At 44.8% G+C, this 26,842-nt stretch overlaps 1 protein-coding gene and 1 long non-coding RNA gene across 12 annotated transcripts in view; one reads left to right on the plus strand and one right to left on the minus strand.

The window, feature by feature from the left end:
- Positions 1-895: 895 nt before the first annotated feature.
- Positions 896-26,842, minus strand: part of si:ch73-103b11.2 (putative leucine-rich repeat-containing protein DDB_G0290503) — a 108,457-nt gene continuing 82,510 nt past the window's right edge. For 4 of the 6 annotated variants that reach the window (XM_035747911.2, XM_035747920.2, XM_035747933.2 and 1 more), the window contains 13 exons: positions 24,679-24,791; positions 24,489-24,527; positions 22,223-23,030; positions 22,008-22,124; positions 17,018-20,899; positions 15,884-16,031; positions 15,664-15,769; positions 9,749-9,908; positions 6,415-6,522; positions 6,238-6,324; positions 5,817-5,979; positions 5,579-5,664; positions 896-2,279 (listed from right to left, as the gene is read on the minus strand). In XM_035747911.2, the coding sequence (XP_035603804.1) occupies positions 2,208-2,279; positions 5,579-5,664; positions 5,817-5,979; positions 6,238-6,324; positions 6,415-6,522; positions 9,749-9,908; positions 15,664-15,769; positions 15,884-16,031; positions 17,018-20,899; positions 22,008-22,124; positions 22,223-23,030; positions 24,489-24,527; positions 24,679-24,791 (5,889 nt within the window). In that variant the 3' untranslated portion in view covers positions 896-2,207. Of the gene's footprint in view, positions 2,280-5,284; positions 5,359-5,578; positions 5,665-5,816; positions 5,980-6,237; positions 6,325-6,414; positions 6,523-9,748; positions 9,909-15,663; positions 15,770-15,883; positions 16,032-17,017; positions 20,900-22,007; positions 22,125-22,222; positions 23,031-24,488; positions 24,528-24,678; positions 24,792-26,842 lie in introns of all 6 variants that reach the window. The other 2 variants (XM_052488375.1, XM_035747927.2) reach the window with 2 other exon arrangements.
- LOC127914002 (uncharacterized) lies at positions 12,133-15,657 on the plus strand. 6 transcript variants are annotated; one of them, XR_008087588.1, is made up of 4 exons: positions 12,133-14,251; positions 14,298-14,477; positions 14,524-14,748; positions 14,795-15,657. It is a non-coding gene; the product is annotated as an uncharacterized LOC127914002 (long non-coding RNA). The 6 variants fall into 6 exon arrangements; XR_008087586.1 differs by having other exon boundaries at positions 14,524-14,703; XR_008087587.1 differs by having other exon boundaries at positions 14,524-14,703; positions 14,841-15,657.

The raw sequence follows: 26,842 nt of genomic DNA on the forward strand, positions 1-26,842 counted from the left end.
ATTTCCTAAAGTTTATCTTCCCTATTATTTTTTTAATTCCAGCCCCCGTCCCCACAGGAGGCCTTTTGCTAGGCTGTCATTGTAAATAAGAATGTGTTCTTAACTGACTTACCTAGTTAAAGGTTAAATAAAATAAATGACGTTCTTTACCATTTGGCCATCAGATTTGCCACCAATGCTCCTTATAGGACACATCACTGATACATACTGCAGCCCTCATGCTCCACATACAACACCCGTTCTGCCAGTCACATTCTGTTAAAGGTCCCCAAAGCAAACACATCCCTGGGTCGCTCCTCTTCAGTTCTCTGCAGCTAGCTACTGGAACGATCTTCAAAAACACTCAAAACTGGACAGTTTTGTCTCAATCTCTTCATTCAAAGACTCAATCATGGACACTCTTACTGACAGTTGTGGCTGCTTTGCGTGATGTATTGTGGTCTCTACCTTCTTGCCTTTGTGCTGTCCTCTGTGCCCAATAATGTTTGTTTTTGCCATGTTTTGTGCTGCTACTATGTTGTTGTCGTCATGTGGTGTTGCTGCCATGCTGTGTTGTCTTAGGTCTCTATGTAGTGTTGTGGGGTCTCTTGTTGTAATGCGTTTTGTCCCCTATTTTTAATCCCAGCCCCCATCCCTGCAGGAGGCCTTTTGCCTTTCGGTAGGCCATCATTGTAAATAAGAATTTGTTCTTAACCGACATGCCTAGTTAAATAAAAGTACATAAAGAAAAAAATGGATATACCTCACCAGATGAGGAACCCCTTGGTTATGCAGTTATACTTCAAAGACATCTGTGGAGAACCTTTACCCTGCAACAGTAAAAAGCATCCAACAAAATGGCAGACATTTGGTGTCAATGGAGTCTAAATGTAATTCAAGAACAAATCACACGAGGTTCAGAAACGGTTAATTTATTTGACGTTTTACATTCAAACGAAAATAAAAAATATTCATATATATATTTTCATATGTAAGTATATGTTGCTAGTAAGCAAGGTACAGATTTAAAACGTAACACAAACAACTTCTGTGTGGCATACAGTATATTTACAAGGCGTGCTTTGAATACTATACAGTGTTTCCATAGCTGCACAGGTTTTGTGAATGTGTTTATCTTTGAACTCAAAACGAGCCAGAAAGATAAAAAGGGGTTTTAAAGAGAGGTCAGGGCATTGGACCAAGTGAAAGGTATATTCAGTTAAACATCTCCCCTCCCAGCATCAAAAATAAAAAAAGAGAAGAGCGGTGAAGCAAAGCAAAGCTTACGGAGGAGACGTCTGCTCAAACTGAACAATCACTAAAACACAAAAAGGAAAAATTATAGGAATTGATCAATTCACTAATTCAAATTAACAGTCATGCAAAGCTCTACATTAGGTCAACTTTCTGGGCTGAAAACCTCACACGACAAAAAGGCGTATGTTATCAGTAGCGAGTTAGGTTGTTTGCCATAATATTTGACAGTAGCCTAGCCGTGAAGTTTGGTTGCACGGTATATAGTTGGCTTGAAGCCACTACACCAACATTATAGAAGGAAAAAAAAAATCTGTTTCCTCAAGTAAATCAAGTAGTCACCAGATGCCACCACAATCCCTGGTCAACCCTACTCTTACATATCTCTTCCAGTAGTTATTTACAACAAGTGGAACAGCCACTTATTTAAAACACGTACAACATCATAATTAGAAATAGCAATTGTTGCTTGTGGTAACAAAACACTACAGCAGATATTCCAACGGATTCCTATTGGGACAGATTATTATACTGAACCAAACCCCTCTGTTTTGGCATTTCAGTGGATTAAGAAACTGAGAAGCCGAAAACATAATGGAAGATAAATGCTATCCTTAATAAGCCCTCTCGTAACTGCAATGCAGCCCAAAACATATTTAAATTCCCAGGAGAGTGGATATACTTATCACCGTATTACATTTCTAAACACGTCAAGGCCATGATTGACAGCTGCAAGAAGCATATTCACAGAATTAAACAGTGTAAATGAGAAACCGTAGCATATTAAAAAGCTTTCAATGAATCCAAAAACGGGCAACAACAAAAAAAACTTTAATTAAGTCAGAGCACTTTCTATTCCGGACGGGGTGCAGTTAGTCCAGGATCACGGTAGAGTTGTAATGTGTATGTTCTCTGCAGTCTGATCGCCATTTTCATTTGAGTGAAGTGTGGAAAAGAAACAGAGTCCACAATATTCAGATCTTTCTGGAATCTTTCGCTTCGAACAGCTTCATGCGCTCCTGCACGGTCAGTCCCTCTTTGAGGCTCTGAGAGAAAGAAAATGTGTCAATTAAATTTAAACCAATATATTGTCTGGCTTCAAGGCCAGAACACTATTCATGTTAAACATTATTCATATAAACAACCACAAGTGTAACTTTTCGGCCTGGCAAGAGCCCAGGATTCACCGTTAGAGAATATGTTATTTAGGGGTGTTATGTTGGTGAATCACAGTAAAGAAACCGGTAGTAGGGTTTAAAGTTAACATCAACTTGGCTGACATGTCATCTAAATGTTGACATTCTGACAGACATTTTAAAAATGGGGACTCGACTACGACCACCCAAGGTGTGTTGGTGAAGTTTGGGATGCTAAATGACACACAGTCATGCAAGTCAGACAAAACACACATACCAGACAAAACACAACACAAACATACACACAAGACAACACAAAACCATACAACACAAAAACAACCACTGTGACATGTTTATGTGCCGTACAGACAAAATAAAAAACAGAAATGTTCACAGACAAAAGTTATTCAACAGAACACCACAGTTAATGTAAGTTCCTTGACTGACCAGGGAAGGGAGAGAAGTTTCCTGGGCTCATTGTGGTACAAACATGAGTTATTTCATGGATACCTTTGTACTGTACTACAAAGACATCCAAACCACTGCCCCCATCTCCAGCCCAAACTGCACACCCAAGCAGTGTTTTGACCAAGGGGGGGGGATCACCGAGTTGATAACGTTCAAGGAGTTAAAAGACAAGTGGCATTCCAGCTTATACTGGGATCGTTACATATACTGGCCTACTCGTAGTATTCTCCACAGCTACTGCAGGTGACTAGTAATTCCTAGTCCACGCAACGCACAAACGTACATCTGCTGTGCCCCAATAGGCTTACTGTAGTAAGCTTCCTTTCCTCGTTCCCTTTCCTTCATGACCACTGAGCTTACAGAACATGACAGGTGAGTCAAGATGGACGATCCAGCCCTTTTATAAACCAGTGGTGATGATGAGGGAGAGAAGATGCGGTCAGAAAGACATTTGAGAGGACTGGGAGCAAAGTGTAATACTAATCATTTGGCGGGTGCTTATTTGTCCTATTTCACATGTACACGTGTCTATCATACGCATGTGTGAATTGGAAATGTGTGTTCGGCATATCCCAAGTCCCCCCGAGACACCCTCGGAGAGTGGGGTCACGGCCAGGGTCAGCCATTATTAACAGCGACCCTGGAGCAATAAGGGTTAAGTGCCTGGCTCAAGGGTACAGACAGATTTTTCACCTTGGGAATAGAACTAGCGATCTTTCGGATATTAGCCAGATTTAACCGATAGAGCCATTGTCCACAGATATGCTCCAATCTGCGATTGCTACATCCATGTTTGTACTATTAAAATAATGACATAACGCCATTTAATTACTCTTGAATAATATCATTTACAACTGCTTCATTCAACTGTCTTACCGTACCACGTCAGAACCCAAATTATACTATTTTATTAATCCAATGTTTGTAAATACCGTTATTGTAAACAAACACTGTATAGTAAACATGGGGCAGCAGGTCGCCTAGTGGTTAGAGCATTGGGCCAGTAACCGAAAAGTTGCTGGATCGAATCCCCGAGCTGACAAGGCAAAAATCTGTCGTTCTCCCTCCGAACAACGCAGTCATTGTAAATAAGCCGACTCATTGTAACATAAGCCGACTCATTGTAACATAAGCCGACTTGTCTAGTTAAATAAAAGGTACAATATTTTTATTTTTTTAAAGCCTCAAGGTTAAAACTATAATGTTGATCTCATGGATGGTCAGTCCTTGTATCCATAACACCTATCTATGAATTTGAAAGTGGTTACATTTCTCCTGCCCCATTCCTCAGCTTTTTACCAAAACAGTGATGGGGTAGTTGCTGTGTTTTCTGTTTGAACTCATTCTCATATCCTTCCTGTTTGGCCCTGTCCGGGGGTGTCCTCGGATGGGGCCACAGTGTCTCCTGACCCCTCCTGTCTCAGCCTCCAGTATTTATCCTGCAGTAGTTTATGTGTCGGGGGGCTAGGGTCAGTTTGTTATATCTGGAGTACTTCTCCTGTCCTATTCGGTGTCCTGTGTGAATCTAAGTGTGCGTTCTCTAATTCTCTCCTTCTCTCTTTCTTTCTCTCTCTCTCTCGGAGGACCTGAGCCCTAGGACCATGCCCCAGGACTACCTGACATGATGACTCCTTGCTGTCCCCAGTCCACCTGGCCATGCTGCTGCTCCAGTTTCAACTGTTCTGCCTTACTATTATTCAACCATGCTGGTCATTTATGAACATTTGAACATCTTGGCCACGTTCTGTTATAATCTCCACCCGGCACAGCCAGAAGAGGACTGGCCAACCCACATATGCTCTCTCTAATTCTCTCTTTCTTTCTCTCTCTCTCTCGGAGGACCTGAGCCCTAGGACCGTGCCCCAGGACTACCTGACATGAAGGCTCCTTGCTGTCCCCAGTCCACCTGACTGTGCTGCTGCTCCAGTTTCAACTGTTCTGCCTTATTATTATTCGACCATGCTGGTCATTTATGAACATTTGAACATCTTGGTCATGTTCTGTTATAATCTCTACCCGGCACAGCCAGAAGAGGACTGGCCACCCCACATAGCCCGGTTCCTCTCTAGGTTTCTTCCTAGGTTTTGGCCTTTCTAGGGAGTTTTTCCTAGCCACCGTGCTTTTACACCTGCATTGTCTGCTGTTTGGGGTTTTAGGCTGGGTTTCTGTACAGCACTTTGAGATATCAGCTGATGTACGAAGGGCTATATAAATACATTTGATTTGATTTGATTCTAGGCACTGAAGAACCCATGCCCCTGCAAGGCAGACCTTACCACTCTGAAAGACCTGCATGTCTTACCTTCTGCTGTACTACATCAAGTGAAAGTTCATTGCACCAGTTTTATTGGGGGGGGGGGGGCATAGAGGAGAGGCAAGGGTAATAGAGCGCAACATGCTGTGTGGTTGGGGTGGGACATGCTCACTCAAGGACATGCTATACCTACATCTTGGGGTAAGGGGGAGAATCACCCCTCAAGGGGGGGTGTCAGCTATCCCAGATGACCTGTTCAGTGATGGACTGATGTGGGAAGACAGGAGGACAAGCTTACCACATATAAAACACGATTGATTGACGGACTGACCCGTAAGAAAACACACACTAACATAATCTATATGTGCACACCTACACTCGTTCACACGTGCACACACTCGCACGATTCTAAAATGGTGAACAAATATGTTGAATTTACAACTAAACCCGGGGGATTTCTGCATCAGGAATGTCCACATTAGCGTACCTTTGATCTAACACCTCTTATTTGCTTGGAGAGAGTCGATCGTTCCTTTTTCAAAAAATCTGGATTACTTTTCGATTTCATGATATCTGCAAAAACAAAATTAGGTGGAAAAAAAAGGCGTGGACATGAATTAATCATAATCATAGCGCCCCCCCCCACATCAACCTGATCCATTTTTAAACATTGCAAGTAACTCTAAATGCATAGGGGTCCAAGAGGGTTATGGTTTCCCACTAACCATATCCAGGGGTAGCCGACCCATCAACGTTCCTCTCCCCCAGTGCTTCCGTGGCAACCAGTAGCTTCTCCGTCAGCTTGGTGATGTCACAGTCAGCCTTGGCCTTCACGATGCTGAGCTCTGTGTAGATGTCTTTGTACTTGTCTGTGGCATATTTCTTATCCTTTTCACAAAAAAAGAGTGGGGGAAAAAAACATTGATTTAGCCATTGACTTCAAACTTGGTGTTTTTTTTGGTAGCCTGGGGTCCAAACTGATTTTCTACGGCTCAGTGAAACACTGAGGAAGCGGAGCAAAATATTTTGGATTCCAGGTTATATTGTTGGTGGACATCGAAAGGTTAGTCCTCAAAGAACAGTGTTTAGAATAACTAACATGATCTTGATAGAAAAGATTGAGGATAAGAGTGTGTTTTTCCATACCCTTAATGCAGACTGAAGTTCATCCTTCAGCGAATGGATTTCCTGTTTGAGATACTGGATTTCGGACTCCTTGATACGCAATAAGACCTAAAATTGAGATGTACAGTAAATAAAGTTCGACATCAAACATAGAACACCAGTGTGGCCAATGTGTGTGTGAGACGGAGAGTACAGTACCTCCAGTTCATAGAGGTCCTTGCCCTGGGTGAAGGGTGACAGAGCCGTTTCTCCGCTGTAGCAGGAGCGCATGCGTGTGATCTCCACGGTCAGACGGTTATTCAGCTCCTATGGGTCGGTCACACAGAGGTCAGAGTTCACATTATTCAACTGGGGCATCCGGACTGTTTCAAGGCCAACAGGATCACACAGTGTAGAAATAAATCAAATCATTTAAAATACTTCACCAGAAAGCACGACTTAGCCACAGAGGAATCGAGGATCATTGGCTTCTTTAAGAAAAATAGCTGTGGATTGTTTCAAATCACAAGCTCGTAGGCCTATGCCTTTTGGAAGCCCACAATTTGGGCAGTGCGCGTGGCAATAGACCTAGCTGATATTTGAGTTGCGGCTGTCAGTGAAAAGCATCTAAAATATGCGCGAGTATAATTTAAAATGTTGAGACAAGAAGGGGAGGGGTGTGTGGCAAAGATATAGGTGAGTTTCTCTCCAGCATGGCTCAGCTGTCTCCCGCCAATTCTTGCACATTCATTGTGTGAATTGTTTAGCCTTTCGATGAAACATTTTTTTTTTTACATTCTCTATTACATATGTCACCAGTAGTAAAGGTACCATTAATCCCCATCATTTGGTTACATTAATTTCTGTTAATCCTTAAATCTATTGACGAACCCATGCATAACAAGTAACAAGCACACAATCCCCATCAAAACCCGTCAGTTTAAACTAGAGATCTGATATTTTCATCCACACATCTGTGGCGGAAGGTGACCGAGCCACAGCAGTGTTTGGAAGACCATGAGTCCCAAAAAATTCCGGCTTCTCACGAAAACATCTGCAGCGTCCTAACGATTTTGGCCTACAAAAACAATGTTCCCTCAAAAAAATGTTTTTTTGTCACTGAGCAAATTTCAGGTCTGCTAAGCGCAAACTTGAACATTGTGAAAATTCTGCGCAACTCGTCTGTGAACTCTGAGGCTGTACTCGCTTTAAGTTACAGTTACAGCGGCCAAGTAGGTTACTGTGGCTATTTGATCATAATCTAGGCCATCCAGAGTGGCCTACCATCAAAAACAAATGGGGAAAATGCATCCCATAACATTTTAGCATGGAAAAAGCTGTTCTATCATTCAGCCTACTGAAGCAGCAAATGTGTGGTGTTTAATGTAGGCCTACATTCCATTAAACCTGTTTATCCACTTGTCCTTCAGATAAGGTGGTGACTGAACATGTTGCATTGTTTGATGCAAGAAATCGCATTGCAAAATACAATGCATTATTATGTCATTATTACAGTGAATCAGACAAATCATGCTACCCTCTATTGGCTACTTAGCGTAATCAAAAGTCTCAAAATATCCACACCACCTCTTTAAGACATCAAAAAAACTCACTAACTAGCACCGAGCAGCAGTCCGAAGGGATGGTCGTCTACATACCAATGAAAAGATGACTCACAAACACGAATGTGTTCTCCGTTTTGCCCTACAACCCCCACGGGACTAGTCTGAAGTCGGTACTGCCGATGTGCCAATTTCTGTCTGTAGCGTCCTAACTGTTCCGGCTAAAAATCTAACACCATGGTGTTCTCCGTTTTGCTCTACAACCCCCACAAGTGTCACGGGACTCATCTGAATGTAAATGGTACTGTTTTTTTATTTTTATTAATGATAGTATGGATGTAGTTTTTGTGGCAAAATAAGATTTCTTCTAGATACAGGAAAGATACTTCAAACCTTATTCCTTATGATTTAGTTTTTGACTCTGTTTTGCCACTTATTAACATTTTATTCAATGTATTCCATGGGCTACAGTATAGTAGTAAAGGCCAAATTCATTATTTTATCAAGCAACAATACAAAATAAAATAAAAAGTGATACCTACAGGGTTCCCATACACACAAAATGCTTATTTCTCTCAAATCTTGGGCACAAATTTGTTTGCATTCCTGTTAGTGACCATTTCTCTGCCAAGATAATCCAGCCACTTTACAGGTGGCCCATATCAAGAAGCTGATTAAACAGCAGGATCATTACACAGGTGCACCTTGTGCTGGGGATATTAAAAGGCCACTCTAAAATGTGCAGTTTTGCCACACAAGGCAATGCAGGAATGTGCAGGAATGTCTACCAGAGCTGATGCCAGAGAATTTAATGTGAATTTCTCTACCATAAACCTCCAAAGTTGGCAGTACATCCAACTGGCCTCACAACTGCAGACCATGTGTAACGATGCCAGCCCAGGACCTCCACACCTGACTTCTTCTCCTGCGGGATCGTCTGAGACCAGTCACCACCAGACAGCTGATGAAACTATAGGTTGGCACAACCGAATCATTTCTACACAAATTGTCATAAACAGTCTCAGGGAAGCTCATCTGCATGCTCGTCATCCTCACCAGGGTCTTGACCTGACTGCAGTTCGGCCTCACTGCAACCGACTCCAGTGGGCAAATGCTCACCTTCGATAGCCACTGGAACCCGGTAGAAGTGTGCTCTTCACATATGGATCCCGGTTTCAACCCTACCGGGCAGATGGCAGACAGCGTGTATGGAGTTGTGTAGGTGAGCGGTTTGCTGATGTCAATGTTGTGAACAGAGTGCCCAATGGTGGTGGTGGGGTTATGGTATGGGCAGGTATAAGCTACGGACAATTAACACAACTTGATTTTATCAATGGCAATTGACGAGATCCTGAGGCCCATTGTCGTGTCATTCATCTACCACCATCACCTGTTTCAGCATGATAATGCAAGGCCCCATGTCGTAAGGATCTGTACACAATTCCTGGAAGCTGAAAATGTCCCAGTTCTTCCATGGCCAACATACTCACCAGACATGTCACCCATTGAGCATGTTTGGAATGCTCTGGATTGACGTGTACGACAGCGTGTTCAAGTTCCCACAATTATCCAGCAACTTCGCACACAGCCATTGAAGAGGAGTGGGACAACATTCCACAAGCCACAGTCAAAAGCCTGATCAACTCTATGTGAAGGAGATGTGTCGCGCTGCATGAAGCAAATGGTGGTCACACCAGATACGGACTGGTTTTCTGATCCACATCCCTACTTTAAAAAAATATGTATCTGTGGACCAACTGATGCATATCTGTATTCCCAGTCATGTGAAATCCATAGATTAGGGCCTAATGAATTTAATTAAATTGACTGATTTCCTTATATGAACTGTAACTCAGTAAAATCTTTACATGACTCATATTTCCATCAATGAACAAAAAGCGTAATTTGGCAATGTTTTTTTCTTCTCTTCTCCCAGTCATTTTTGGCCGGTAAACAATTGCCGGCTAACGGAAACCGTGTTCTGTGTGTACCTGGTTGTGTGCGTTGAGCTCCTGGTTCTCCCTCTGACATTGTCTGAGGGCCTGTCTCTCAGCCTCCAGGGCCTGGGCCAGGTGGGCATTCTCCAGACACTTCTGAGAGTACTGCTCCGACAACACCTCCAGCTCCCTCTGGATCGACTGCAGCTCCTCCCTGAGACACAGTCACGTGTACATACAGTGCCTTCAGAAAGTATTCATACCCCTTTACTTATTCCACATTTTGCTGTGTTACAACCTGAATTAAAAATGTATTAAGAAAATATATTTCTCACCCATCTACAAACAATACCCCATAATGACAAAGTGAAAACATGTTTAGATATTTTTTTAGCAACATCTTTTTAAAATGATATATTCAAAATGAAATACAGAAATCGAATGTACATAAGTATTCACACCACTGAGTCAATACATGTTAGAGTTAAATAAAAAAAACATTTAAAAAAACTGAGGCAGTGATTACAGCTGTGAGTCTTTCTGGGTAAGTCTCGAAGAGCTTTGTAATATATAATAATAATATAATAATATAATATAATAATAATATATGCCATTTAGCAGTGCTTTGCACACCTGTATTGTGCAATATTTGCCCATTATTATTTTTGCTCTGTCAAGATTGTTGCTAGGCAACCATGTTCAAGTCTTGTCATCAATTTTCAAGCAGATTTAAGTCAAAACTTTAACTAGGCAACTCGGGAACATTAATTGTCTTCTTGGTAAGCAACTCCTGTGTAGATTTGGCCTTGTATTTCAGGATATTGTGCTGCTGAAAGGTGATTTAATCTCCCAGTGTCTTGGTGGAAAGCAGACTGAACCAGGTTTTCCTCTAGGATTTTGCCTGTGCATAGCTCAATTCAGGTTTTTTTTAATCCTGAAAAACTCCACAGTCCCTAACAATTACAAGCATTCCCATAACATGATGCAGCCACCACTATGCTTATATGGAAAGTGGAATATGGAAAGTGGTACTCCGTAATATTTTGTATTGGATTTTCCCCAAACAAACAATTCAAATCAAATGTTATTGGTGACAAACACATATTTAGCAGATGTTATTGCGGATGTAGCGAATTGCTTGTGTTCCTAGCTCCAACAATGCAGTAGTATCTAACAATGATTCCATGTCTATGTACAGTACCAGTCAAAAGTTGACACCTACTCATTCAATGGTTTTTCTTAATTTTAAAAAACTATTTTCTACATTGTAGAACAATAGTAAAGACATCAACACTATGAAATAACACACATGGAATCATACATTTTATATTTGAGATTCTTCAAAGTAGCCACCCTATGCCTTGATAACAGCTTTGCACACACTTAATGTGTACTACAGTCAATGAACTTCGGTAGCGTTTTCCTCAAATTTGCTTTGTTAAAATCTCCAGCTACAATAAATGCGTCCCCAGGATATGAAGTTTACAGTTTGCACAAAGTCCAGTGTAGTTCCTTGAGGGCCGTAGTGGTATCGGATTGAGGGGGATTATACACGGCTGTGACTATAACCAAAGAGAATTCTCTTGGGAGGTAATGCCGTCAGCATTTGATTGGGAGGTATTCTAGGTTGGGTTTCTGTACGTTATCACCATCACATCACCGCCTTTCTTCTTCCCAGAGAGTTCTTTATTCCTGTCTGTGCGATGTACTGAGAACCCAGCTGGCTGTATGGACAGGGACAGTATATCCGGAGAGGGCCATGATTCCGTGAAACAGAGTATGTTACAGTCCCTGATGTCTCTCAGGAAGGAGATCCTCGCCCTAAGCTCATCTACTTTATTGTCCGGATACTGAAGCGAATAACATACCCGGAAGTGGTAGATGGTGTACATGCCATCTTGGAGCAACCTCTGGAATCGGTTCAATTGCCCAGGGGGGTACGAACAAAGCATCCAATTCGGGAAAGTTGTATTCCTGGTCTTAATGCTGGTGAGTTACCGCCGCTCTGATATCGGAAAGTTCTTTCCGGCTGTATGTAGTAACATAAAAAACATTCTGGGCTAATAATGTAAGTATTAACACACACAAAAAAATATTGTAAAGTTGCTTCGGAGCTAGAAGCAGAGCTGCCATGTCTGTCGGCATCATCTTTTTGTTCTGAATACAAAGTGTTAATTGCTTTGCCACATTTTTTCCAGTATTACTTGTTGTACAGGCTTCTTTCTTCTCACACTGTCAACTGGGTTAGTATTCTGGAGTAACTACAATGTTGTTGAGCCATCCTGAAGCAGCAACCACCATGCTTGAAAATATGAAGAGTACTCTGATGTGTTGTTTTGGATTCGCCCCAAACATAACACTTTGTATTTTTTATTCTGTACAGGCTTCTTTCTTTTCACTCTGTCATTTAGGTTAGTATTGTGGAGTAACTGCAATGTTGATCCATCCTCAGTTCTCCCAGCGCAGCCATTAAACTCATTAAACTGTTTTAAAAGTCACCATTGGCCTCATGGTGAAATTCCTGAGCAGTTTCCTTCCTCTGTCAACTGAGTTAGGAAGGACGCCTGTATCTTTGTAGTGACTGGGTGTATTAATACACCATACAAAATGTTAATAAATTCCCCATGCTCAAAGGGATATTCAATGTTTGCTTTAAAAAAATATATATCTACCAATAGGTGCCCTACTTTCTGAGGCTACTTTCTGAGGCCGTACTCCCTGGTCTTTGTGGTTGAATCTGTGTTTGAAATTCACTGCTTGACTGAGGGACCTTACAGATAATTAATTGTATGTGGGGTACAGAGATGAGGTGGCCATTCAAAAATCATGTTAAAACACTATTATTGCACAAAAAGTGAGTCCAAGCAACATATGTGACTTGTTTAGCAAATGTTTTACTCCTGAACTTATTTAGGCTTGCCATAACAATGGGATCGATACGTATTGACTCAAGACATTTCAGATTTTTCATTTTTAACACATTTGTAAAAAAATATATATATATAAAAAAGGAAATCCACTTTGACATTATTGTGTGTAGACCCGGTGACAAACAATTTATATTTAATACATTTTCAATTCAGGCTGTAACACAACAAAATATGGTAAAGGTCAAGTGGTGTGAATACTTTGAAGGCATACACAACCCCCTTCCCCGAGGAGACCTTTTACCAGTTGCCACTGTCACCTTGCAGCAAATGCATCAGTAAAAAGGTCTAGATATACAAGTCAGCTTTGATTGATTAGTGTATATGGGCCCATAAGTAGACAAACACCATATGTATTTTGAAAGTGAAGCTAACATTTTTTTTACTTGTCTCTATACTCCAGCATTTTTGATTTGAGATCAAATGTTTCATGACTCGACAGTACAGAATGTCACCTTATATTTGAGGGTATTTTCGATCATCTGTTTTACCGTTTATAAAAGAAAGCACAATGTATCTATTCCTTCCATTTGAAGTCATAAGTATTTGGACAAATCCACTTATAGTGTATTAAAGTGGTTAAAAGTATAGTATTTGGTCCCATATTCCTAGCACGCAATGACTACATCAAGCTTGTTACTCTACAAACTCATGGAATGCATTTGCTGTTTGTTTTGGGTTATGTTTTGCCCAACAGGAACTGAAATGGAGAAAGACGACTGGAGTAATTATAACAAACAATTCAATTCTAAAAGCCATAACTAGAGCAAGGTAAAAAGGTAACTGCCAAAATAAAGGATGTAAATGAGGGATACAAAGTATATTGACAGCAGGTGGTTCCACACAGGTGCGGTTCCTGAATTAATGAAGCAATTAAATCATCCCATCATGCTTAGGGTCATGTATAAAAAATGCCTAGTTGCCCAGCATTTTAGCTACCATGCCTAGAAGAGATCTTAGTGACTTTGAAAGAGGGGTCTCAAATGGGCATAGGGGGTTTAAAGGGTTTGTTTGCGTGTGTGTGTCACCAGATCTCAACCCAACTGAACACTTACGGGAGATTCTGGAGCGGTGCCTGAGACGGCGTTTTCCACCACAATCAACAAAACAATTATGGAATTTCGTGTGGAAGAATGGCGTCGCATCCCTCCAATAGAGTTCTGGACATTTATAGAATCTATGGCAAGGTGCACTGAAGCTGCTCTGGCGGCCCATCGCTTTATATTGGCGTTTCCTTTTAGCAGTTACCTGTATTTTGTTTCATTTGAAAACAGTATAACTTTTTCCAATCTCTAAATAAGTAGATTAATATTTAGAAGAGCTAAGACGTTTTGGAACACTAACGTAATGATTACGAAAAACCATGAATAAACAATGAATAATGATGAGTGAGAAAAGTACAGAGGTTACAACAAAACATGCTAACCGCTCACCATTACCAACAACAGAGGTTACAACAAAACATGCTAACCGCTCACCATTACCAACAACAGAGGTTACAACAAAACATGCTAACCGCTCACCATTACCAACAACAGAGGTTACAACAAAACATGCTAACCGCTCACCATTACCAACAACAGAGGTTACAACAAAACATGCTAACCGCTCACCATTACCAACAACAGAGGTTACAACAAAACATGCTAACCGCTCACCATTACCAAACAACAGAGGTTACAACAAAACATGCTAACCGCTCACCATTACCAACAACAGAGGTTACAACAAAACATGCTAACCGCTCACCATTACCAACAACAGAGGTTACAACAAAACATGCTAACCGCTCACCATTACCAACAACAGAGGTTACAACAAAACATGCTAACCGCTCACCATTACCAACAACAGAGGTTACAACAAAACATGCTAACCGCTCACCATTACCAAACAACAGAGGTTACAACAAAACATGCTAACCGCTCACCATTACCAACAACAGAGGTTACAACAAAACATGCTAACCGCTCACCATTACCAACAACAGAGGTTACAACAAAACATGCTAACCGCTCACCATTACCAACAACAGAGGTTACAACAAAACATGCTAACCGCTCACCATTACCAACAACAGAGGTTACAACAAAACATGCTAACCGCTCACCATTACCAACAACAGAGGTTACAACAAAACATGCTAACCGCTCACCATTACCAAACAACAGAGGTTACAACAAAACATGCTAACCGCTCACCATTACCAAACAACAGAGGTTACAACAAAACATGCTAACCGCTCACCATTACCAACAACAGAGGTTACAACAAAACATGCTAACCGCTCACCATTACCAACAACAGAGGTTACAACAAAACATGCTAACCGCTCACCATTACCAACAACAGGGGCGGGGTGGTCTGATCCGTGTGTGTAACTTTCTCACTCATCATTATTCACGATTCATTCATTATTAGCCATTATTAATCATGGTAGCATCCACAATAATGTAGAAGTGTTCAGAAACATATTCTATTCTTAATTACAATAAAAGTGACTCAAATCACAGAACATTATTCACCCTTCAGTTCCTATTAGGCAAAACATAATCAGAAACAACCAAAACGTACTGCAAATGCATCCAACACGTTTGTAAAGTCAGTCATTGTGTGCAACGATGTAGTCAATGTCTAAGGATATCTGTAGTGTCTGTAGGGACCAAATACTAAAACAGTTTACTACTTTAATATACAATAAGAGATTTTAAAAATTTTATTTTACCCACTTTTTTCACCCCAAATTCATAGTATCCAATTGTTTTTCATAGTTACTATCTTGTCTCATCGCTTCAACTCCCGTAATGTAGGGACTAGATATATAAAGTACTTTCATTTCTAAAAGGCTAAAAAGATACAGTTTTGTATGAAAATACCCTCAAATAAAAGGCAACATTCTGTACTGTCGCCTCATATGACACATTTGTTCAAATACATATGGTGTCGATCGAGTGTCTCTATATAGAGCTCACTACAGTCATTCAAATCTCTGCTATTGTCTGCTACGTACCAGTTGTGTTCCCAACCAAAATAGGGACTTACTGATACTGCTCGTGCAGCTCGTCGATGTCGGTGCTCAGTCCGCTGATTTGGGAGCGCTGGTTCTTCTCCATTTCCTCTCGGTGTGCGTTCTTCATAGCCTCAATAGCTGGAACACAGAAAGCTAGCGGTCAGAGTCATTACAATTGTAGGCAGGAAAAAAAAAAAGCCAACCAAATCTCGCAAACACTAGGGATTGGCCAATGCAGGGGCTAATCTTTACCAGCGATGGTGGCGGCCGTCTCTTCAGCCAGTAGCCTCTCCTTCTCCTCCAGTAGTTTGGAGACCTCCCTCTGGTGCTGCCTCTGGAGGTCCTCGACGACCTTGTGGTGGGTCTCCTCCATGGCTGTGAAGCCTCGCTCACACGTAGCCTGGGGGAGAAGGGGTTAATACTGTTGGCATTGTTTAAAGCTCCCCACGGCGTAGTCGTATGCTATTAAGGCCTTAAATCATTGAGTGAAGAACGTTTCCTTATCCTTACCAGATTTATGATGAAATTTAGTATGCTCAAGCGATCGGAGTAATCTAACTTGGGACGGTCTGTGAGACGTCAGTCCCATTTGTGTTATGTGCTCTGACGAGTCTTCATGGTGAATTATTTACCAGTGCAAGCAGAATTAAATCTGAGAAAGTCATGCAAGCATTTTTTGGGATCAGAAGCCAAGCAATGTTAGTATGAGGGAGTGTGTTTAAGGCAGCCAATTTTATCAGGGCAAAGAAGAGGACATCGAATAAGATTTGAATCAGTCTTTCTAGAAACATGTGTATCAACATTTCTGCAATTGGTTTCAGATACTAAAACAGCATATGTTCATAGTTCAGCGTTTAGTATATTTCGAAACATAATGTTGCGTGTTACAGAGACTGGGCATTGTTGTCTGTGTGGGGGTAATATATTATGGTTATAGAGTAACCGGGAGAAAAGGTATGGTTCTGAAGCATGAGTGACTACAATGCTGCATTTCAATAGAAGTCATTTGTATTGTATGCTACTTTGTGGATAACAATTATGTTGTAGATCAAACTAATATTTAATAGGATAGTTCCATATGAAATCATCAAATCATCCTTACCACATTCTACAAAAGTATCCATGAATGTTTGGCCATGGGAGAAATGGATGTAGTGCCATTTCTGGATCAGAGTGCCCCCTCCCCCACTCAGGAGATTTTTCAGTTGATTTCATATGTAATGACCCAAGAATATGACAAATTATTCTAATAATAATAATGTTTGCAATTCCCATAGTTTGACTGATTATAACAACCATCGCAACCAACTATTCAGTCATGCTCTACTACTGGGCTTACCACATGAAGACTACAATTTACGACGTTAAGAAAGGAAGAACAAAAACCTTTAGACTTTCAAAGTCTCTCTGGTATTTCTCTCTCAGGCTGGCCACATCTCCCTCCAGATGCTTGGTCTCCAGTTCGTCCCTCATGGTGTCCATCTGGGTCTCCAGCTCCTGGATCCTGTCCTTCAGGACTACCATGGGGTCCGTCGCCACCCTAGCCTGACCCTCCTCCCCCTTACCCTGCTCCTCTTCCTCCATGGGCCAAGCCTGCTCAGTGGATGGGGTGACCTCCTCGGGTAGTGGAGACTGAGAGTGGCCCGACTCAGGGCTACTATCGCCCTTGCTTCCGCTATCCTCTTGGTCTTGGATGGAGCGGATGGTCTCTGTGTAGTGGGTGTGCAGCCTCTGGATCTCCTCCTGGTGGACCTGCTGCAGCTCTCGGATCTGCCCCTGGAACTGCTCCTCCAGTCTCCTTAGGTGGCCTTCGTGGCGCTCCTCTATGGTGTCCATGTCCACCAGCAGGACTTCCAGCTTCCGCTGGCTGTCGGCCGTGGTCTCCATCAGGGCCAGCTCGGTGGAGGCCCGGCCCTGCTCCGCCTGACTCAGCTCCAGTTGGTGCCTCTGCCTCAGCTCCTCGGTCTCCCTGTGGAAGCGCTCCTCCAGGAGAGCCAGCCGCTCCTGCTGCTGGGAGAGCTGTTCCACTCGCTGGCCCATTTCCCCTCTCAGGGCCTGGTTCTCATCCTGAAGGGAGGCCATTGTACACGTGAAGCCCTGGCGCTCCTCCTGTAGGGAGGCCTCGTAGCGCTCCCGAATGGCACCAACAGTGCAGGCGTGCTCCTGGACAAGTACGTCCATGCTATGGCCAGCTTGCCGATATCGGACCAGGTCCCGCTCGTGGTCGGCTCTTAGCCTACAGGCTACGTAGGCCACCTGGGCCTGGATAAGCGCCTCACGCATGCAAAGGGATCCACCCGTGAGGTTGAGGTTGGATTGGTAACTTGAGTTTGCTTGGATAATATTGGCTAAGCCAGGATGGCTGCCGCTCTCAATTGCTTGGGAAAATCTGTGGAGGATAGCTGCCTGTCTCTCTAGCTCAGCGGCCAAGTTGTCTCGCCCAACTTGCAGAGATTCAACAGAGTCAACGCTACAAGATGGCACGCCTCCCACTAAGTGTCTATCCACTACTTCCTCAGCCAAATCCTGTGCCTCCTCCATTTCAATCTGCTCCATATAGGGAGTCAGTTCACTTACGTCAGCTAAACTCTGCTCCTCACTAAAGCCAAACTCACTACTGACGTCTTGAAGGACTTCTGTCAAATCAAGTCTTGTGGGAGCTTGGATAATCTCTTTCAAAGCAGATTCCCTTTGTTGTAAGCTCCCATGGGCTTGGGCCAATTCCCTTTTGAGCATTTTGAACTTGTCCTCATAAAAGCTCTTAAGACTCTGAAGAGAGTGCGATAATTCAGCTTTGACACAGGTGTTATAGATAACAGTAACATTAGCCTCAAGGGACATACTAGCCACTGTTGATTTAACATCGGAGCTTTCTCCCTGCATCAATTCACAACGGGATTCCATTTTCTCCACCTCGGCCCAGAAGGCACTCTCTAACATTAGCTTCCTGGTCAAGACGTCTGCATAAACAATTGCCACACAATCGCCATCACTTCTTTTGATGGTCTCAGTCTCTCTACATATCTCGATAAGACGTTGCAAAAGGTCAGAGTCTGGATTCTGTATCAAAAAAGCCATCTTATTCAAAACCATTGCCTCAAAAGACAGTGTTTTGGCAAAGAGTCGTATCGTTTCCTCATTCGATGCTTTGCTCTTGTGAATCTCTTGGGCTGGACTTTGTGTGACCTCTGACGGGTGCTCATTCCATGTCATCCCGCCCTCTCTAATGTACAATGTTGCACTAACTAACTCATTCTCGATCTCAGACAAAGTGTGGAGCTGCAGCCCTGTACTGCCCGGGCAATGACTACTTAGAATACCCCTGACTTTCTCCCTACTGGACTCTACACAGACTAGGGCCTTGGCGTATTGGTGCTTAGCAGCTGTAATCTGACTAACTGGCCCAGGGAGGGCACTGCTGGGTGCTTCTTCCTGTTCGAGTCTAGCATTGAGCTCCTGGAGCTCTGAATCAGTCCCTGCCCAGGAGCCATGTCCCTCCATCAGACCCTCTGGCTGGTCCACCCGCTGCTCCTCAAGCTTCTGGGTGAGGTCTCTAAGCTTCTCCTCTGTGGCCAGAAGCTTGATCTCCAGGGCAGTTATGATGGAAATAAACTTCTCTGGGTCGCTGCAGAACTGGAATGTAATATCAGAAGAGTTGGTCTCCATGGACAGTTGGAAGTCTTGGCTGATCTCTTGGCTAATCTCTTCGCTAATGTCTGAGGAAGTATTGTCTGCATTACTGGTCTCCAGGTCCTCTGATTGGATGTATTTTTGGCATTGAATGCTGGAGAACCGTATCCTCTGCCTTTTAGCTTGAGACTCATCACTGTCTGAGGAGCTCTTCACCTTGGAACCCAAGTCAAAGGTCAGCGAGGAGTCTGTGTTCGTTGGCAAGGAGTTTGAGGACGACTGGCCCCTTTCCTTGGTTGTTTCCCGAGCATGGAGAGCCCCCTCTTGGGCTCGTTGGCGTTCCATCCGAAGGTCGGCATAGCCCAGCTGCAGGGCATTGAGGTGCTGCTCCAGCTCTGCAATGCGGTCCTCTGCCACCACCAGCTTGGCCTGCAGGTCCGTCTCCGCACTGCAGGCTTCGCTCTGGCCCCTAAGGCCCTTGTCCATCTGGCAGAGCAGCGCTTCCCTGGCCTGAAGCCTCTGCTCAGTCTCCTCCAGGCTGCTACCCAGGGCGGCCATCTTGATGAGGGCCTCGTTCAGGTCCTCCTCCTTGCGCTCCACTAGTCTCTCGTACATCTCCTTGGTCTGCCGTATCTCCTCCTCCTTCTCCTGGAGCACACGGCTGATCTTCTGGAACTCCTCCGACGCCCTCTCATAGGAGTGCTCCAGTGTATAGTAGTCGGCCTCCTCGGTTTCCAGCCGGCTACGGAGTTTGGTCACCTCCCGGTCTGCCTCAGAGATCTGGTTGAGGAGCTCCTGGCAGCGGCAGGTCAGCCGGCCCTTCTCCTCCTCCAGCCTGCAGACGCTCTCCCTCAGCGTCTCCGCCACATCCGTTGTCTGGGCCAAATCCTCCTGCAGCCGCATCACTTCCTCCCTGACCTCGTCTCCATCCGAGGCACGCATCCCCCTCAGAAGAGCCTCCACCTGCTGCTCCGCCTCCAGCAGCCTCTCCTCCAGCTCTGCCCGCCCAGACTCAGCCTCAGCCAGCCTCCGGGCTAGGCTCTGCCTCTCCCGCTCATGGCTCTCCTGCAGGGAGCGCTGCTCCGTCCTCAGGCGCTCCTCCTTCAGGGCCTGGCCCTGCTCGGTGGCGCTCAGCCGGCCTGTCACCTCCGCCAGCCTCTCCTGAAGCCTGTGCACCTCCCTCAGGTGGTCCCTCTGCAGGGCCTGCTGGCGCTCCAGATGCCTCAGGGCCTGGCTCCTTTCCAGAAGGCTGGCCTCCACCTCCCGGAGCCTGTCCTCGCTGTCCCTTAGCTGGACCCGCAAAGTGGCGTCGCTGCGCACCCACTCCTCCTCCTGCTCCCGGGAGCGCTCCTGCTCCAGCTTGAGTTCGTTTCTCATGCGGGCCACGGCCTGCTCGCTGGCCAGGATCTCAGCCATGGCAGAGCTGAGCTTGGCCTGCAGGGCCTGGATGTCAGCCTCGTGGCGTCCAATGGCGTCCTGGGCATCGGTGTAGCTCCTCCTCAGAGTCTGCACCTGGTGCTGGGCCAGGTCCTGTTTGCGTCGCTGGGCCTCCAGATCATTCTGCAGGTCTTGGTTGAGCTTATGCAGACGTTGCCATGGCGCTCTGTGTGGTGAGGAGGAGGGGGGCGAGGTGCCGCTCTTTAAAAGATTGATGAGACAGTTTGATTAGTGACATCATCTTTTATTTACCCCCACAGTTACGGTGAACCACATCTCTGGGGCTATGAGGAAAAACCCGGGAATTTCATTCCCATCTCAATATAGATTTGATATATTTTGATATCTTTTGAAAAGCTTTGTCCCAAGCTTCCCACTGTGCTTTTTCAGGGTGACCTCAAGGGTGAAAATGGAAAATAACTAAATATAATGAAGGGTGGGAAAAAAAATCCAAAATGGTGAATATAAAGTGACTGAACAAGATACATATTCAACGGTGAATAAGATGGTGAAACTAAAACGAGTCAAGTGGTCTCTTATTGCCCCTGATATTTCAACTCGCACATAATTATAATGCACGTTGAAGGAAAGAAAGGGCGAATGTGACGAGGAAACGATCACATATCCAGCGTGCCGTCACTACATGTGGGAACATGAACTGTAAATGAATGAAGAACTGAATGCAACCATGCATACTCCCAAACACCAAAAAGTCATGCACAAAAACAGGCTGAGAGGACAGGATGGCGAGAACGACAGGAAAGAAAAAGCACAGCGGCAAAGCTCCTCTAGGTTCTTACCTTCGGCATCAATCCAAACCAATCACCCCCCCCCCCAGTAGATGTGAGACTCCGTAAAAACAGTTAGCGAAAAACCATGCCGAGACCACCACAACCATGCACATCGGTTTTTAAGGACTAAGACCCCACACCTGTTAGTAGAATCACACACACACACACACACACACCACAAAGTCAGAAACGCCACACACGCGACATCGTCAACCTCACGCTATCAGGTTGTATTCCCATCAGTGCGAACATTGCCTTCGATTGTAAAATACTGTGTCTCACCCTAAGATGTTCAGTAATGTAATACACAAACTGAATACGAAACCCTGCTGCCGAAAACAAGCCAGAATATCAAACGATGAAAGCCCTCCAAACATGAACTCACAGGAAAAGGGTACGTCGTTTAAAATGATTTAAAGCGACATGATTGGTAATCTCTCAAGTTGTAATAATAGCCAACTAACTGAATCTAATAACCAACTAATCAGACGTGATCAGCTACTGTTGGCGTGTGGTACCTGTAGCACGTAGCCCTCCCTGGCACTGTGCTCTCTGCCCCTGGCATCTTCCAGCTGCTCCTGCAGCATGTTGTTCTGCTCCTGCAGCCTGGCCAGCTCCTTCTGGGTCTGCCCCAGCTGCATCATTCACATGCATTAGAATATAGTACGCTTCCTCATTATAATGACACACAGTAGAATAATTGAAGCTTTGGCCGGTGTGCATAAAAGCCTACCTCTTTGTCCAGCAGGGCAGCTAGCTCCTGTGGGGGCAGTCTCTCAGTGAGGCAGGCGTCAGTGGTGCTGATGGGCACCTGCTTCTCCTCTCGGAGCGGCGTGGTCTCCACCTGATGCCACCGCTGCTCGATCTCCACCTGCACGTCGGGGGCTCTGCCGTCGCTCTCCCCGCTCCCCTCTGCACCAGGCTCAGGGTGGTCGACCTCCATCCTCCCCTGGTCCTGGGACTCCCCGGGCTTCCTCGGTTCGGCCCCCACTGCATTTACAGTGGCCGTCATTGTGGTGGTGACCGTGCTGGGTGCGTGGGTGTCCTGCTGAAAGCGCTGTGGTCTTTCTTCCCGCCGCCGCCCCCGCTCCTGCTCTGACTCCTCCCTGGTTGCCACGGCGGAGCCCCGGCCGGGTGGAGGTGCCGAAATAGAGGAGGAAGTTGGCGGGGAAGAGGTGGTGGAGACGGGGGAGGACGCCAGGGAAGAAGTGGAGGAGGACGAAGAGGAGGTGGAAGAGGAAGAAGCAGAGGTGGGGTCAACAGTATCTGGTGCTTTGTCCCTCTTGGGGTCCTCCGTCTGTCCGGGCTGGAATTCGGACCAGTCGTAAGTTTTGGAGCGGCCTTCTCGCCTACGCTCTCTTACCCGGCTCTTGCGTGGCTCCGAGGCGGGGGTGGCGACTGTGGCAGGAGCGTGGTCTACGGACCTCTGTGTTTTGACCACCCGGACCTCCACCCGGGGGCTCTCGGGGCTGGGGTCAGGGCCTGGCTGGGGAGACGGATGCAGCACCACCCGTCCTCTGGCCTTCTCCTCAAGGAGGGAGCTGAGGACATGGGAGGAGTGAGAGAGAAGGAAATGAATGGAGAGGAAGAGAGAGAAAGAGACTGGTCAGTGATGGCTTAAGACGCTCAGTACGGGTGTTAAGACAAATCAGCACGTTCGAGAGGATCGGCCTGAGCAAGGATGACCGTGCAGAATCCCTGACCTACAATCATCTTGCGCCCCCCAGATAATGACTAATGATGTGACCAATGCCGATGCCCTCAAAATGCGCTGAAGAAGCCCATGCAAACTCAGCTACACAGACACTGCTACAAAACATCAACTATTCACTTACAACAAAACATCTCTGTGCTTACAAAGTAAGCTTAAACCACAACAGCAAATGAGAGGAATACATTGGGACATTTTAGCACTAAAGCAGTCTGGAAGAATTGGGCCAAACTGCAGTGAGTGCATGATGGGCCTCAGATCAGATTTGGCCTTTCTCTTTCGTAAGACATGTCTGTAATCCGAGACTTGAGCCGAGCGCACTGCAGTTTCTCAACTTTAGCCGTTTGTACAGTAGACGAGCGGGGGAATGTGGTCACAGTCATCTGCACACTGCTTGGCATTCACTGAAACCGCGATGGGGAGTGCGCACCTAAAAAAGTGGGCTGACGGGAAAGTCTATTTCCGGGGGGGGGTCGGTCAGAGGAATGGGAGAGGGGTACAATCCAAGAGAAGAGAAGTCCGCGAGTTGTCTACGCAGGAACGCCAAAAATATCCCACATTCCTGTTTCGAGGGAGCCGCCTTCGAGTCGGACAGCAGCACAGCCATACGTGAGTTCAGTAAACAGGGGTAAAACCCTATACACCAAACCCCCTATAGTCATCAGCTGGAAGGTCTATGGGAACAGCTAGGATGTCCATGCGCCAACTCCCCCTCCCCCACTACCGTTGCCATCCCTGCTGAAGAAAATCCTAGGGAAAAAAACACTGAACCCAATACAGAGTCCATAGGCATATGAAGAGCCCCAGTGAAAGACAAGACCTCTAGGCAGAAACACTAGCGCAGGGGGCTAAAATGATCCGACAACAAAATCGGTAATGCTTCTGTTGCCGCGATACACTTAGGACAGTGTTTGCACCAAGGTGGCACTGACACGAGTCTCCCCTCGTGCTCCAGCTGCCTTTTCATGGTTCATCAAAGCAGAACACACATACTGTAAGTGTTACCATATACGTCTCATTTTGTCCCTTCTTCGTTATCTCTATACAGCACCTTTTATCAACCTAAAATAGTTTTCTACGCTGATCGAGCCAGGTAAGATAGATGACTATTTCAATTGACTGATGGTGCGCGTACTGCAGCGGGCTTCCTGAGCAGTACTACTTGGAGACATTACTCAATGTTCAGGACACAGGGCGGGACGACAAAACACGCAGGCAGGCATTACTGAACCATTACATCACGGGGAGAGGGGGGTGGGGACGTGGATCAACACACAAGCGCTCCAACCTGGGCTTCAGAACCGACAGTTTCAGAGAGACGTTTTTCCTGGAAGCAGAGAGGGTGGAAATACCAGAGGAGGAAGAGGAGGATGAGGAGAGAGATTAGTGAGAGTAAATAAAAGTGAGGAAATTGTTATGTCCGTCAGTGGCGGGTTGTGTCGACACACTCCCTCCCACACTCTGTGTGTTAGTCTTACCGGGTGACATCGGGAGGAGCGATGGTGGGCCGCGCGTTCTTCATGATGGCCTGAATCCAGTTGCGGCGGATTCCCGAGGTCATGGCCGACAGGGTGCACGCCCCCTCCTTACTCTGGACAAAGGGAGGGCAGGGCAGGAGGGGACGACAGGGCAGGAGGGGCACAGTGTTAGAATGGCTAGCTGACGGTGACGAACAGTACTATTTAAGATGCACTCCTATCGACCAGTAGTAGCTAACTAATAAATGTCAGTAACCAAAATGTTAGGGAGTAAACCAAAATGCACCCCCACTGAATCCTGTCCCAAATCTTGTGCTCATTCCCCATCTCTAATGTGTTCACACCATAACAGGAAACGTATCCCAATGACAGCACAGTGAATACAATTAATTACTATAACGAGTGTACCTTGATGAATTAGGGCTGGGCGATATGACGATACATATCGTGTGGCGATAGATGTTTTTCTATCATTTCATGTTATGCTCTATCGTTTATTACGTTGTGTCGCAAATCTCTCTTCACGGCAATATTTTTAGTCAATTGGACGACGCTTTACGTTCTTCCACAAAATGTCCATCTACGGATGAGACCCCAAAAAAGTACAGTCGAGTGCTCAAAACAAACCCCCGACGCAGACGTTGCGTTAGACTTTTGACCGCGCACCACCATATGGCAAAGAATGACGAAGACAGGAGATAACAGCTGCCGTTACAACTTACATCTGCAAAGACATGGCCCCAATTTACACGGTTGAGAAATTAGGGTTTCGTGAGTTGGTGCTAACACCAAGGTACCAAATTGTTATGTGACAGGAATTAATGCCAAAATAACATGCAAAACAGGCAAGCCACCAAAAATAAATAAATAAATAAATAAATAAATAAATAAATATATATATATATATATATATATATATACACACACACACATTTATATGGTCTATATTTAAGTGTTTTATATTTACCTTTTTAGATTTTATACATTAATATACATTTATGGGGCGGCAGCGTAGCCTAGTGGTTAGAGCGTTGGACTAGTAACCGGAAGGTTGCGAGTTCAAACCCCCGAGCTGACAAGGTACAAATCTGTCGTTCTGCCCCTGAACAGGCAGTTGACCCACTGTTCTCAGGCCGTCATTGAAAATAAGAATATGTTCTTACCTGACTTGCCTGGTTAAATAAAGGTAAAATAAATAAAAAATAATATACATACATACATACATACATACATATTACATGCTTAATTGAAAATGTGCAAAGGTTCTAAATAAAAGGAGAAATAATCAAATGAGTAAGTACCTTTTATTTGTTGAGTATAATTCAAAATGTAATAAGAAATAGGCCTTTACATCTGGTCATTTTATATAAACTTTATTCACTGAATTGACAGAAAATGTGCTATATCGTGATATGCATAATTAATAGGTGCTATGAAATGACCTATATCGAGATATGAGATTTTGGCCATATCACCCAGCCCTACAATGAATGAAAAACAAAGTGCACTCTCCATCCTGGGCTTCTACCGGATGTTACATTCATTTACATCATTCTGTTTTGGTGGTTCCCCCACTGGGTCACGTCTCATTCCCGGCCTCCATCCGGTCTGCCCATGATGCAGAGCGCTAAAAGGTGTTATAAATACTGGAGTTATTCATTTCTTGTCACTAAACCGGTGTTGTTCTCAGCCAAAGAGAGAATGATCTCCTCCCACTGCTCTATTTCTGAACCCCCGAAACAGAAAATAACCAGAGAAGCGCCAGGAGAGCGGGCTCCAGCTCCTAGCCAATGTAAACACAACAACCATCCCACAGCAGAAGCGACATGGATGTCATGTGTCCATGGGGCCTCGTACTAACTTCAGATCTGGGCATGTCTCCCGCATTGACATCGGTGCTTAGAGAGAACGTTTCGGATGTGGCCCATCGCCAAGAGATCAAGTGTTTGGCCTATAGTCAAGGGAAATGTTGCATCGCGAGGTAATCATCCTCACCTTGCTCCTCCTATGGAAGGTCATCACACATTCCATCCTGTGTGCCATTAAAGCTTATAGCGAAAGCCTTCAAAACTATTTTTAGAAAAATAGGTTTTCCAAAACACGCAGGCACCAACATTGAGTAAGCGCCGACGTAAGACCAGGTTGGTCTTTTGAATGAGCGAGG

This window comes from Oncorhynchus keta, chromosome 3 (assembly GCF_023373465.1).
Source record: "Oncorhynchus keta strain PuntledgeMale-10-30-2019 chromosome 3, Oket_V2, whole genome shotgun sequence".
Classification (NCBI taxonomy): Eukaryota; Metazoa; Chordata; class Actinopteri; order Salmoniformes; family Salmonidae; genus Oncorhynchus; species Oncorhynchus keta.